This window comes from Lissotriton helveticus, chromosome 11 (assembly GCF_964261635.1).
Source record: "Lissotriton helveticus chromosome 11, aLisHel1.1, whole genome shotgun sequence".
Classification (NCBI taxonomy): Eukaryota; Metazoa; Chordata; class Amphibia; order Caudata; family Salamandridae; genus Lissotriton; species Lissotriton helveticus.
The window spans coordinates 1,000,796,646-1,000,811,242 of NC_136072.1; the positions used below are offsets into that span (position 1 = coordinate 1,000,796,646).

The window sequence follows — 14,597 nt, forward strand, 5'->3', positions numbered from 1 at the left end:
ACTGACACTTCGCTCTCCTATAGTTCTTAGTAACACACATTCTAGATTTCTATTGGCTGACTCCCGATCACGTGATCGGAACTCTAGCCAATCACGCTATCCCATGCTCAAAATTTTGACACGAAGATTCTTACTTCTGCGGTCATTGGTGGCCCGGTTGGGTTGCTTTGCATCAGAAGAAAATCTATCTTTGAACGCACCGTAAAAGACGCTTTGCGTCTCTTAAGTAAGTTTTTTAACTATACCGCTAGAGCGGAGTTGAGTAAGCTGGGTGCTTTTTTGTGAACGTATGACAGAGTTACAGTGCCTCAATATATCGCATTATGTTTCAGCTGTTTACACAATCTACAATCACGCCGTGAACAAACATGTGAGTGCTTATATATTTTTATGTTTCAATGCTTGTTCACCAGAGCACGCACACTGGGTGAACTTCATGATCACCTTTTCACTGTAATTGAAACACGAAACGCGCCGATATTCTTTTTCTTGTATTTATATTATGTTTGGAATGGTTTGATACTGAATAGATTATTCGTTTTGCCTTGCTCCTAGCTACTCAGCCCCAAATGCATTGGACCCAAAAATATGGCTGTTGATTGAACAATGCTCACCCTTAAAATGAACTATTTTGATGAAAACTGAACTTATGAATAAAATAAGATTATTTTATTGAAAAAAGACGTTCATGAATTGGTGATCGACTTTTAGCTGGTCTGGGTTACTCCAGCAACACAAAGTGGAGCGCCAGGGATGCTTCCAATTTTCGTTGGGATCACATGTTAAATTATGCAACAAACATTACACAAAAATATGAGAAAGTCTCTCCAAAATTCCAGAAAGCATATTTCTTTAACATACAGAAGCATTTCCCTTTAGTAAATCAAACTAATTCACTGCAATGAAAATCATTTAATACAACTGACAGTTTTTAAATATGAACTTAGAAACAGTCATGCCCCCTGCCATGATAACAATGCCATTAGTGAACTGAGAGAGAAGTCAGTGGTTTATATTCGTATTGTAGGGGAGCAACTTTATAGTTAATAAATTCAAACACAAGATATGTGTAGTATTCCTGTTTTGTTGTTTAGTTCCCCACAAAAATTCAACATCTTTCCTGGTTAGTTCTCTTAACGGCTCCACTTTAGTTGCGAAACTAACTATAAACTTACTGTAATATTCACAGAGTCCTAAAAACTATAACAATTTATCTTTGCAATCGGGTGCAGGAGCTTTCAGGATTGCATCAACTAACGATTTCTTAGGAGCAACACCATTCCCAGAAATAGTATGCCCTAAATATTCTATCTTCTTTTGAAATAACTTGCACTTTTTACTCTTAATGGTAAGACCAAACTTACTTAACATTTTACACACATTACTCAGGTGTTCCATATGTACTTCATCACTCTTAGAAAATACTAAAATGTCATCCTGAAAACACTTCACATAGTCACTCATGTCATGTGGAGTAGTGTGGCTCACTGGTTAGAGGCGGCAGACCCGAGAGCAGATGTCGGCCCGGGACCAGGGTTCGATTCCCGACGCGGCAGGGTCGTGGACCTTGGTCAGCGGACTCGATAATTCTCGCTTCGGTGCTTACTCTAATCAGGGATCACACTCGGCAACTCTGGGCATTAGCTTGCCTAATCTCCACAACGGCCCCACCAATTCCGGGGATGCCTGGCTCCACCTTGGGGACTCCCAGCAGGGACCATCCCACAGGGAAAGCCAGGACGGGTTCCCCAGAGTTATACAGCGCCGGGACGCCCCGTTGCTGGGGCAGCTATGCGCTTTACAAGTATACTACATTTACTACTACATTTACATTTAAAAATATGATACATCGATCTCTGAAAAACTGAGGCTGCCGATGCTAAACCAAATGGCATCCGTTTGAATTGATATAATCCCTGAGGTGTAATAAATGCTGTGAGATGACGTGATTCCTCTGCTAACACTACCTGATGATACGCAGATCTCAAATCTAAGGTAGAAAAAACTACAGCCTCACCAATCATGCTCACTACTTCATTGATGTTCGGCAGAGGATGACAATCTACCACTATATTAGCATTAAGTGCTCTCAAATCTATGCAAAGTCTCAGAGATTTATCAGTTTGCGTGCCAAAACTACTGGCAAAACCCATTCTGACGATTCCATCTCCTCTATGACATCATGTTTTAACATATCTTTTAGAGTATCACTTAACTCTTCTCTAACATTGAGTGGTACAGGTCTAAGCTTTTGCACAACTGGTTCAGCTCGTTGTTTGAGCTTGATGACATGAGTGAACCCGCTTAGCTTACCTAACTTGTCTGAAAAAACTCCAGGAAACTCACACGAAAGTAACTTCCAAGCATTACTCTCTTCTACAAACATAACTCTTATTTAACTCATCTCTATCCTTTAACACCATGACTGGATCTTTGCTGCGTGGATTCAACGGAATGTTAAGTTTGAATTGATCGCGCCAACCCAGAACATTCACACCCTTTACTACAACATATAATTTGATGTACGCAGATTGATCCTTAAAATATATGGTGGAAGCAATATAACCAATGAAATCAATGTTTGAACCATTGAAACCTTTTGCCATTACATCAGGAGGGCACAAATCACTCTTAGCAATCTTAGATTCATACATTTCATGAAAGTATTCTTCCGTTATGATTGTCCAAGGAGACCCAGAATCAGCCATTAGCTCTAGTTCAACACCCATACATTTAACCACACACTTAGGAGAGTCCAACACATAATCTTCAAGCAACCCTAAACTCACTAATGATACAATCATTCCTCTTTCTTTAAGGGATTCATCAGACACGACATGCTCACATCTTGACAAATTTGATCCCAAATCATTGTCATCTCTCACATTAGAGACTTCCCCTTTTTTAAAATAATTACTTTTGTCCCCAATTTTCTTTTTGTCTTCCCTACAGGACTTGGAAAAATGACCAACTCTACCACATTTGTTGCACTCTTTTCCCAAGGCAGGACAAAACTTGAAGGAAGCTACATGATTGTAACTCCCACATCTAAAACATACAATGTGGTTACGTGATATATTCCTATAGTTTTGAAAACCTTTTGTAACATTGTTCATAGCACATACTTCTTCACTTAGTTTATCATTCTTGCTACCCCTAGTGCTCGTTTCTTCAATAGTTTTCATCCATTTGTTAGATTGTTCAAAAGCCTTGGCAGTGGAAATGCTTTCTAATAAAGTGGGATTACCTAATATCCACAATTGTTCCTGTGTTTTCTTATATTTAACATTGACAATTATCTGATCTCTGATCATTTCGTCTGTCATTGCACCAAAATTACATGAAACCACCAAAGTTCTCAAACCCGTTAAAAAAATCATCAAAAGATTCATTTTCTTTCTGTGCCCTCGTATAAAACTTGTAACGATTCAGAGCAATACTGGTTGTGGGTTTGAAACGTGTTTCTACACAAAGCATTGCTTCAAATACACCAGAGTCACCAGGAACAGGTGGTAAATTTCTAAAAATAGCTTGCCCTTTGGATCCTAAACAATGAAGAAAAATATTCTTTTTTCTTTCATTTCCCATCCTTTCCCCATCAATAGCCTTTAAATAAGTTAAAAACTCCTCCTTCCATCTGTTCCAGGGGATGGGAGGATCACCCTTACATTGTAAAAATTTCGAAGGAGGGTCAAACTGCATGGCGAAAATGATATTAAAAATTAAATAGTGAACAAAATGAAGCAATATGATATTATTACCGTTGAAAGAAAATAAAATGCAAAGTAAATAAACACAAATTCAATCCTTGAGTACACCAGCTGTACATCAGCGCTGTAATGTCCTACACAGCAGTTGTAGATTATAGTGCAAAAGTCTAGCACTAGCTCGAAATTTCCAGCAAAAACTCGGTGCTGATGTAAACAAATATAGCCGCCTTCACGTTACGCAACGTGACGCTCCATGCGTGTTGCATCATCAGCCTCGTACTTGGAAACCATGGTAACTGCACGCTCCAACGCGGCGCATGGAGATTTGTTGCACGGGAAGACTCAGTCCTTCACGTGTTGCCCGTTGAAACCACATTCAAAGGTAAACATTTGCTTATTTCGTTTAAAATTGTGAAACTTTCGCGCAAACACTCATAAATTTCGTAGTTTTCGGTAAACACAGCGTCCTCAACCGTGCAGTCTCCAAGATGAAAAGTGTTACCAATAGAATATTGTACACCAGTGAGAGCAGGTGTAAATAGTATTCCAAGTAAAATAAAGTTTTAAATCCTTCAGTCCTTAAGTAGGATAGTCGATAGCAACGTCTTCTATGTAGGAATGAACCAGGCTCCAATCTTCAAAAGTTTATAAAATCCAAACTAGGTTAAGATCAGGTAAAAATCCAAAATCATTTCAAAATCAGGTGTACCACACCTGTGCTGCTGTAGTAGTAGGTACTAGACACCCTCGTCGCCAATTTTGTAATAAAGATGTTGAAAATCCAAGATAATTCCAAGTATAATCCAAGGTTTATTGAACTGCAGCACAGTACATCCACTCTCCAAGTTACCAGTCCTTTTTCTCCACCCCAATCCATTTCAGACCATAACAATTCTAAATGGAATCCATAACACAATGTGCATGAGCAGCTATGAAGAGACATTCTATTTAAAAGGGAAATATGTACAACATTGGAATTTGTATTAAAAGGGAAATATCTGCAAACAAGAATACTACAATATGTTTTGTACAACACACATCCTCACCTTACTTATTCCAAGATGCTCTTATATGTAATACTGGAGAAAAAAAAAGAGGCGCACGTCAAAATATTTGCCTAAGATCACACAATTTGGTCAAGTAGGGAAGCTAAGATTTGTCACAGGTTTTTTTCACATTGTGCAGTTCTGGCACGAAATGGGTATCTTATTCTCTCTCATGCTATACATGAAGGGGTAATGCTTGTCTTCAATTCTTGGCGCAGGAGCTTAGAGTGTGGGTGGCAGTTAGAAACCACATGAAAGCACAGCTTGTTTTAGTCTTAAGATTCCAAGAGGACCTCTAAGTGAGCCAGAGTCAGGCATCTGGTTCGGGCCTCCAATGGTTCGCCCACCTCTATGAAGTGCTGACAGTGCCAAAAGAGGAAAAAACATTGTGATAGAGAGAGTGAAAGCATTGTCCTTTGAGGGGACAAAGGAAACACGAAAGGAAAGGAGGGGACAAAGGAAATGCACAATGGGAGAGGACATGTCCTTGAAGGGTGTGCGGTGCTCAACACTCTGGAGGAACCAATGTTGCATAATGATGGACAGCTAATGATATAAGTGAAATGGCATTCCCTTACATGCCACATGTGTTCCCTCGAAGGCAACTTAAAGTGGTTTTGCAGTTCTAGAGAGGTGGAGGGTTGCTGCTCTACTTGGCGACCATTGGAACCACCATGTCCTCTGCATTGTGGACTTTAGGTTGTGATGGGTGACATTGCCAGAAGGGTATAGCTTGGAAGTAATCCCTGAACTTACAGAATTGTCTGTGGAACCGAAGAACAGGGGAAGCCAGGCCAATAAGCAGTCCATGCCACAAACCTGTCGAAAATGCTTCATGGGCAAGTCGGCCACCTTTCCAAAAACATTAGCATCAAAGGGAATGTTCATAAGAATCAACTGGTCATCATCAAACAGCCAGTTGAGATCATCCAGGTATAGTGATGCATGGTAATAAAGAAACCCATGTACCTCCACACGATTCTACAGTATATAGGCCAGACCAGAAGAGATTCTCTTTGGCAGTGTCCTGACCATCATGCAACACTTTCGCAAAATGGTCCCAAAGGTGATGAGGGAGATTCAGGAAAAATATCTGTGCAATCTCCTAAAGATCCTGAAAGAAACAGGCCAGTCACTTTCACGGAGCGAAATGGCGAGGCACCCTGAAAAGAACAACTTCTTCCCCATTACCTCAATCCTCTTAGACTCCCTCTCAGGGAGTATAGAAGAAAGAGTCAGGATTCTGCTAGGTGTTTGGTGACGTGATGATTTACCATCTGAGCCGGCCTTGTTTAAAGAGAGCAAGGGATCCAAAGCAAAGGAGGCAGACTATGTAATCTCTATGTGGTTAGCTTGGTTTTCATCTACAGGCAAAGGCAGTCATGAATCTTGGGTAGCACAGCCATGAAGGAGGCAACCTCCTCTCTCGGAAGTGTTGATGGACTCTCCAGATCTACCTCAGGGAAAGTGCCCAGGCCACTTGCTTTCTGCAGCTTCAACCTGTCCCTACCATTTGTGCTAATAAGGGGGAGATTACTTGTTTCTTTACATTCTCATGGTTGAAGATATTGGCCATCTGAATGTGATCTGAGTAAAAGCCAAATATCCCTTCAAACCTGATACACCTGCCAAAATAATTCATTTGGCAGAGGAAGGTGGCATTGCACCATCAAGAAGAGGCTGAGCAGGGTAGAACAGGGCCAGGGATAGAGTCTCTAGTGGAATCTTAGTTGGAAGCAACAAGGGATCTTGGGGCATTCAGGAGCACAAGAGGAAGCTTGGTGATAAAAGAGACAGTATAGCCCGGGTGAAGACAATAAACTGTGCAGTGTCAGCCTCAGGAGATGGAAGCTCTAGGTAGAAAGCAGGATGACTGGTGGCTATCCTAAGCTCGTGCCACGAAAGGCTCTGCCTTCCATTCCTTCATTTTCTTGGTTGCATGAAGCTGCACTTCTCACATGATCCAGAGTTATGTTTGGACACCAGAGGCAGATAACTGTTACTGTCCAATGTCAGGGCATGGCTAGCTCATCTAGTACTGTCCAACGTAAGGCATAGCAAGCTCATTCAATCCTTTTTTTTCACTTTGCATTCTATCGCATGTAATCTTGTGGTTATAATGTGGAGGAAAAAATTACATGTTATGCAATGGCAAGAAACACCATGTCTGGATCAGCTACTCATGACTTACATGGGAAAACTTGAGAGTTTTGTTTAATGCTTTCCCACACTATTCAAAGTAAATTTACTTAATGGTACCTACATTTGAGTTCAGTCATTTCTGTGCCTGTTTATGCAGGTGTTGGTAGAGTAAATGTCATGGAGAACTGGTATGATCATATTAGAGTATAATACATCTAACGTAAAAATGATTATTACATGCAACTAAGTGGCAGAACTTACTGGACTTTGGCAGCTCATGCACTGTGATCACTTTCATAATGAGTTTTTGCATGCCTTTGGCGCACGCAGACTTGACTGCTGTGCACAGGCAACCTTTATTGCTGCACATAGAAGAAAATAATTAGAGGGAACATTGGTTACAACCACTGAAAAAAGCAGCTAGTATTGCACTTTTTGCTTGAGATACGAGTGCTTATGATCAATATAGCAGGACTGAGTTTGTTATGGTGACAAGCCATTGATCAAGGTTGTAGGCCTAATCTGTTATGAAAGGTTATGAGAAAGGCAGCAGGCCTGGTCTATTTATTGCAAAACAATTATAACTGCCACAGCCAGTAGGCCTTCAAGACAGATTGTAATCACACAGTGCTAAAGTTTGTAGAAAGGTATTTTGTACAGGGAATCTCGCAGATTACAATAATAGGCAAGTGTCTTTAGTGCTGGTTACCATGGTGACAAACTCGGGTTAGAATATTCACACTTTAAAAACCCTTGCTATTACATTTAAAGAAAGATTTTTTATTGTTTTGCCAAGGTCAATTTTGTATGTATTTTAATTTTGACTGTATACAGATAGTTGCCATGTCGGATAGCTTTGGCGGAATACTGTAGGCCTGAGTTGGTTATGCCAAAAAGCCAATGATAACTGCTCAGCACCGGTTGGTTCACTGGAAAAATTTACATCAAAGACCTTATGTCTAATCTTTTTATTATGAAAATATATGACAAATGCAGAAGGCTTACTTATTTATAATGTGAATCATATTAAAGCCAATAGGCATTTAAGGGTGGATTGTGTTAGTCTGTAACAGGTATTGATTTACAGGGATTCTCACAGAATACTGTATCAGGATAGTGGTCCCCCCACCCCCATTGCAAACCATCTGGGAAGTCGATCTGCACTTTGATATTCCTAGTTAACCCACATAGGAGGGGTTGAATATCAAATTCTTACAGTAGAATATATATGCACTGGTCTAACTCTTGTTACATCTTCTTAAGAAGGGTTGTATATAGTGTTGCCTCCTGTAATTATATACATAATAGAACTCCCTTCCGGAAGAGCTTTCTAGTCGGGTATCTCATCCTCTCTTCCGTAAAGCCTTAAAGACCTGGCTTTTTTCACAGATCTCAGTTTGAACATGCCATTTTGTCTACACTCTCAGTTCCGTAACAGCGCCTTGATGCCATTGGGCAAAGTTTAGAGCTTTATAAGTTTAATATTCATTCATTCATATATATGTAAATATGCTTTTTACCAGACAGTTCTCTAGAGGGAAAACATATGCTCAATATATTAGGTATGTTAATGATGGTGGTTCATTTGGGAACATTATGCGAGATGCCACAGGGCTGATCTGGTTACTATGAAAAACTTTGACAAAGACAGTAGAGTAGGGCGACTCATTTTTTCTGGAAATCATATGTTAAAAGCCAGTAGGCCTTTAAAGGTGCATTGACAGAACGCTTGTTAATGCCTATCGATAGTCATTTTGTTGCATGAAATCTCACAGATTGGTATTTTAAGCAAGGATGTTGGTGTTGGTTACGGTTACTTCCTTTGATACATCCTGGGGGTAAAAGATTTGCATCCGTGCTAGACAATCTAGGGAAAGCCTGGCAGGTGTAGGTCTGTGCTAAGCCCTTCAAATAAAAAACAAACGTTAAAACTCTATGTACAGATCCATACATTAACGGTTGTTGGGTCAGCCCTCTCCTATTTATAGGTCATTCACATTCTTCTTCCCACGACAGCACACTGCTGGGGCAATTGCTTAGCCCATTTGTGCCATTGGCTCTACTGTTCTGTCAATAACAGCATTTTGCCAGCACACAAGTACACATCTGTCTGAAATTGAGTGTGCTTCGGTGTCTGAGTGGTGGCCAGACCTTAACCTTACCATCTGATTTCTTTTTATAGGTCTCCTTCCTTTTCTTTTTTCCCTCCCATTTTGAAAGTGGATCCAGCAGCTCCCCAGACAGTCCCAGAGGGTCGTTCTTTTGCCATTCATTTAACCTGCATTGTGCTTCATCCTGTGCGGCCACTACTTCTAAACTGGGTGGGCTGTAAAGACACGTGATAGAGGGGTTTTGCAAGGTATTTGACACTGCATGCATTTATGCTTGCTACAGGAAATGTTTGTGGTAACACAGGGGTAACAAGTTATAGCTCATAACTGAACTCCCCTTGCCAAGGATATCCTTGATCGCCATATAATATTTATGAATGTTGTCAATAAATCCACTGTACAGATATTTTAGCACAAAATAAATAAATCCACAATAAAGTCCCAAATAATTTATGAATGATTAATTCACCATTCAAAGTAAATTAAAATCACCCCATTTTTTATAAATAGATCTTTGTTTCCCTAAAAGGAACTATTGTCCTTTTGCCTACCCACTCATATTCCCTCGAGATATGGCTTTCTCTCCAATTTACCTAGATGTAACTGTGGATTGCTGCTTACATCAGCAAAGAAAATTAAAGCTACAAATAGAATGGGCAGCTGAGCATTTTATGTCTTCCGTCAAAGTCTTCTTGGCACCTGGATCTAGGTTAAACCCCTTTTGAAACTAGAGGTGTGCAGTTGACAGAAATGAACACAATATTCTTGCCACCGGCTCCACTGCCACACATATTCATGGTCCAGCATCTCATGCAACATCAGATAGAAGCTCAAATCCTTACCATGCTTTTCTCCATGTATTCAGGTTGCATCCATTTCTCCAGGTTGTTTATTGCGTAGCGGGCTTCATTCTTCACGGTGGTGATCTCTGACAGAAGGGTTTCAAACCTAGGCTGAAGATGAGATATGTTCGATAATTACTAATAAAATATTAAGTTAACACTAGGCTGCCCATTGTGGTCCACAAGTCTAAACAAAGATGGTCGGGTAAGTGCAGTATACCTGTATTCAGAAAAAGTGGACATACTCTTTGTTATAATGGGGACTGGGGAGGAAGCAGGCGACAGCTGTTAACAAAATGCTTCTTAGAATAAGGGAAATTTATAACTAGCGATTATGTCAAATGCACTTCAAACCACGTAGAGGATGGTGCTCAAAGTTTTTGGTTCTGTTTAAAGGCCACAGAAATCTGCAAATCTCTATAGGACAGCAAGGCAATGCAGGGCCCCGGAGGAAGTGAAAGACGCAGTCTAGTCTTACCCTGGGGTCGTTCACGCGGGTAGGGCCAGGCTGGGGTTAGGGGTGTGATTTGGGGAGTGGTATAAGAATGCAGGAGAGGAAGGCGACTTCCTATTCCTGCATTCTGGCATAGTCGGGTGGGGTAGTTAATTAAGGGAGTGCAGTTAGTGTAGGCCTTGCGAGGGTTTCTTGGTGGTTTCTGCGGCGGAGTTTTGAGGCGGGCATACTGGTTGGTGGAGCAGTGCGGGGCGTCCAGGCAGGAGTTTCTGTGGTGCGACGGCAGGATTTGTGGTGAGGAACATGGCCGACGTCACGGCCTACGAGGTGAGGGAAGCATTGTGGGTCTTGGGGCGGGCAGGAGGACCTCCTTAGGTCTGGGGTTTTGGGTGAGGCGTAGGTGGGGCTCTCGCGAGTCCCACAGGCGGCCTCCGCTGCTGTGTCTGCGGCGGTGGTGGCATGCATGGGGGAGCCACCACCGCCGAGTAGAGGTGCGTTGGGGAGCGGAGGGGCGTTGCCGGTAGAGGAGCAGGAGCATCAGAAAGAGTGGCGGGGGGCTGGCATTACAGGCAGCAAAGAGGGCCCCCTCCCAGAGGAGGCAGCAGGTTCCGACTCCTGCAGCAGGGGGGCTCGGGCCCTCAGCCCCTGAGGGGCCCGGCAGGGAAGATGAGCCTGCAGTTGGGGGGTGTGGGGGGGGAGAGCTGGATGTGGCCTGCCTTGGGGGGATGAGCTTGGAGAGGCCAGTGATGGTGGGAGGGGGAGGCAGCCTGTGAAGTAGCTGGGGGTCAGTGGGAGGACGCTCCCATGGATTTATCTAGGGACTCGCGCCCGGGCCCTCCTGCTCAGGTGGGGAGTGGGGGAGAGGCAGTGGGGCAGGTCAGGAGGCGAGGGGTTTGCGGGGCAACACACAGGGAGGCACAGGAGCTCCATGGATGTGCATGCAGGGTGTGGGGCCTAGTAGGCATTGCCTACCTTTGCTCCCCAGGTGGGAAGCCATGAACCTCAAGGACAGGATAAGGGAACAGTGCCTATTTGTGCAAGAATCAGAGGCGCGGTGGGCCGAGTTTGGAGGCAGCCAGGTCAGGGGCTGTCTGGGATGAGGAGGCAGAGGGACCCCCCACGCCCACCTCAGAGAAAGAGAGATGGGCTGAGCAGGACGACCGGGACAGGGCAGACAGGGCCAGGTGGGTGCAGATGGAGGGCAGAGTAGGTCAGCGGGGGCAGTTAGGGACAGCCCGATGGTGCCAGAGCCCGTCCAGGTTGGAGCAACCTGGGGGTAGGGGGGTATCCCAGCTCGCGGAGGTCAGCAGAGTGGTGGTAGGTTAGGTGGGGCGCAAGACGGCCTCTGGACGCCGCTTGAAGCAGCAGGGGGGTCTGCGGCAGCCTTCCCTCCAGCGTGGGAACGGGGTCGTGTATGGAGCACGAGAGTGGGGGTGGTGTGAAAGTGCAGAAAGGAGTGAAGAGAGCGGTATGTGAGGTTATGTGGAAACCTGTGGAGGATGAGCCTGTTTTGGAGTTGGATTATGGTTCTGAGAGTGATGAGCTGGAGGACGGGGAGGTGAGGAATGACGTGGACAGGACGGGGGTGCGGAGCAACAGTGGTCTTTGTGTTTTACAGGCTTCACCGAAGAAGAAGGGCAAGGCGATGGCTGACACCACTGAACCCAGCAGCTCGAAAGGGCGGTCGGGAGAGATGCAGACACCTTTGACAGGTGAGGGGTCTTGGTGGTCAGCTTGGAACGAGGGCCCGAAAGGTGGCCAGAGGAAGGCCTGTAGGTCTGTGAGGGACACGGGGGGTGGGGTGGGAGGGGAGGGGTCAGCGGCCGATGTGTCCAGGGTGGGGACATCCAAGACAGAGGCAGGTAAGGCGGTAGTGACGGCGGTGGTCCAGACTGACAAAATTGACGGGAAGCATGGGAAGGGGGAGGACAAACATCAGAAGAAACTGCCGTATATGGGTTTGGCTATGCCACTGGGTTCCCACTTATCAGACAAGATTAAGAATAGGATCTGGAAGCATGAATACATAGACGTGTTCAAGCTATTGCACAGGGAGGTGCAGGTGAAGGAGGGCTCTAAAGAGGAAGAATGGGAACTAACTAGGTGACCCAGGGTGCCAGTGAACATGGAAAACTGGACGTCCGCTTTTCTAATTTACGCAAGTATATATTGCGAAAAACACTTAGAAAGGGCTATCCCCCTTTTGAAGTACATGGATATTAGAAGGAAGGCCCAGATGCAATTTGGGGGGTTTGCCTGGTTGAGTTATGATGAGGAGTTCGGGGCCTGAACCCAGACAAGCCTTGGGGGGAAATTGATCAGGAGCTGTGGATGCAGTGGATGGCGTCGACGCACTCGTCGGCTTCCACGCACATGGCCAGTGGTTTGCCAGTCCCTTATCGGTCCTTTCTGCCGCGGCATGCCCAGTCTGGGGTGGGAAGAGCTCCTGCACCCGCGGGAACCACCAGTCACACAGCTAAGCCCGGCACCAGCACCACAGGTGCGTGCTGGAGCTACAACAAGGGCTATTGCACGGGGTACCCTTGCAAGTTCAAACACGAGTGCTCCAAATGTGGAGGCCGGCATGCCGTTACTCAATGTTTCACCTTGGTCACGCCTTCGGAGCAGTGGCGAAACACAAATGCGAAGGGTAGGGGGCAGCCTGGACAGAAGAGCGCCTACTCCGGTTAAGGTGGAGGCGATGGCCCCGCGGCTCTTGTGTTACCCGGACAGGGAAGAGGCTTTGAATTTGCATTGGGGTTTCACGGAGGGTTTTCAAGTGGGCTATCAGGGACCAAGGGTGCGGAGATGGGCGGACAATCTTAAAATCGGCTAAAGAATTGTCAGGAGTAGTGGCGGCCAAACTGCATAAGGAGGTGGTGGAGGCAGGGTGGCGGGGCAGTTTGTGGAGTGGCCCCTTGAACATTTGATTGTCTCCCCATTGGGAGTCGTACCGAAGAAGGAGGAAGGTGAGTTTCGCATGATCCATCGCCTCTCGTGGCCGGAGGGACAGTCCATGAATGATTTTATCGCAGAGGTAGACTCCCGGGTGCTCTATGTGACAGTAGATGATGCTATCCGGCTTGTGCGGGTATGTGGGCAGAACTGGCGGGTATGTGGGCCGAGGGCGGAACTGGCAAAGTGCGATATCAAATCTGCTTTCCGCCTTTTGCCAATACACCCTGCGGATTTCTCTCTGCTGGGGATGCAGTTTGCGGGGGCCATTTATGTGGACAAGGTACTGCCCATGGGATGTGCCATTTCTTGTGCGCTTTTTGAGATGTTTAGCACATTTCTGCAATGGGCTTTTACACAGATTAGCGGGCATTGAGACATGACTCACTATCTGGACGACTTTCTCTTTCCTGGGAAGGCTCAATCAGGGGACTGTGGCAGGGCCCTGTCACAGTTTCAGGAGATGGAACAGCGGTTTGGAGTCCCTTTGGCGCCTGAGAAAACAGCTGGGCCCAGCTGCTGTTTGACGTTCTTGGGAACGGAGCTGGATTCCATTAGCTGATTGGCTCGCCTCACACAGACGAAGGTGGCTGAGATACAGGCATGCCCGTTGTGAGTGATCGGAGAAAAGAGGTTTGCTTGGAGGGCAGTGCAGCAACTCTTGGGCTTCCTGAACTTTGCATGTCGGTTAGTGAGGGCTGGACGGACATTCTGCAAGCGGCTCGGCATGGTCATGTCGGGGGCACACCACAGGGTCTGGATTTCCATGGGAGTGCGGGCTGACTTAAAGACATGGCTGACGTTCCTCACTGATTTCAACGGGGTGTCACTCGACTTTGCGGAAGAAAGGATGGTTTGGCAAACCCAAATTTTACTCTGACGCGGCCGGCGCAGCAGGATTTGGCATCTTTTGGGATGGCAGATGGTGCGCTGAGGATTGATCGGCCCATTGGGTGAAGCAGATGAGGAGCATTGCATTTCTGTTTTTCCCCTTGTTGGTGGCATTGGAGGTGTGGGGGGTCGGAGTTTCAGAACAGATCAGTGTTGTTCCATGTGGACAATATGACTGTGGTCGAATTGGTCAACCAGCAGAGGACGAGAGATCTGAGAGTGTTGAGTTCAAGTTCAAGGATTTGTATAGCGCGCTACTCACCCAGAGTGTCTCAAGGCGCTTGGGGAGGGGGTTCATTATTTATCGAATAGCCAGGTTTTAAGTTCTTTTCTGAAGGATATGTGGTTCTGTGTGAGGCGGAGGTGAGTGGGGATTGAGTTCCAGGACTTGGCCGCTAAGTAGGAGAAGGATCTACCTCCCATGGTGGATCTTTGGATACGCGGGA

General features: G+C 45.3%; 1 protein-coding gene across 2 annotated transcripts in view; it reads right to left on the reverse strand.

Annotated features, from left to right (window-relative positions):
- The window catches only part of LOC144792385 (aldehyde dehydrogenase family 3 member B1-like), a 277,000-nt gene that overhangs the window by 183,084 nt on the left and 79,319 nt on the right, over positions 1–14,597 (reverse strand). For both annotated transcript variants that reach the window (XM_078667363.1, XM_078667364.1), the window contains exon 3: positions 9,852–9,962. In XM_078667363.1, the coding sequence (XP_078523489.1) occupies positions 9,852–9,962 (111 nt within the window). The remainder of the gene's footprint in view (positions 1–9,851; positions 9,963–14,597) is intronic.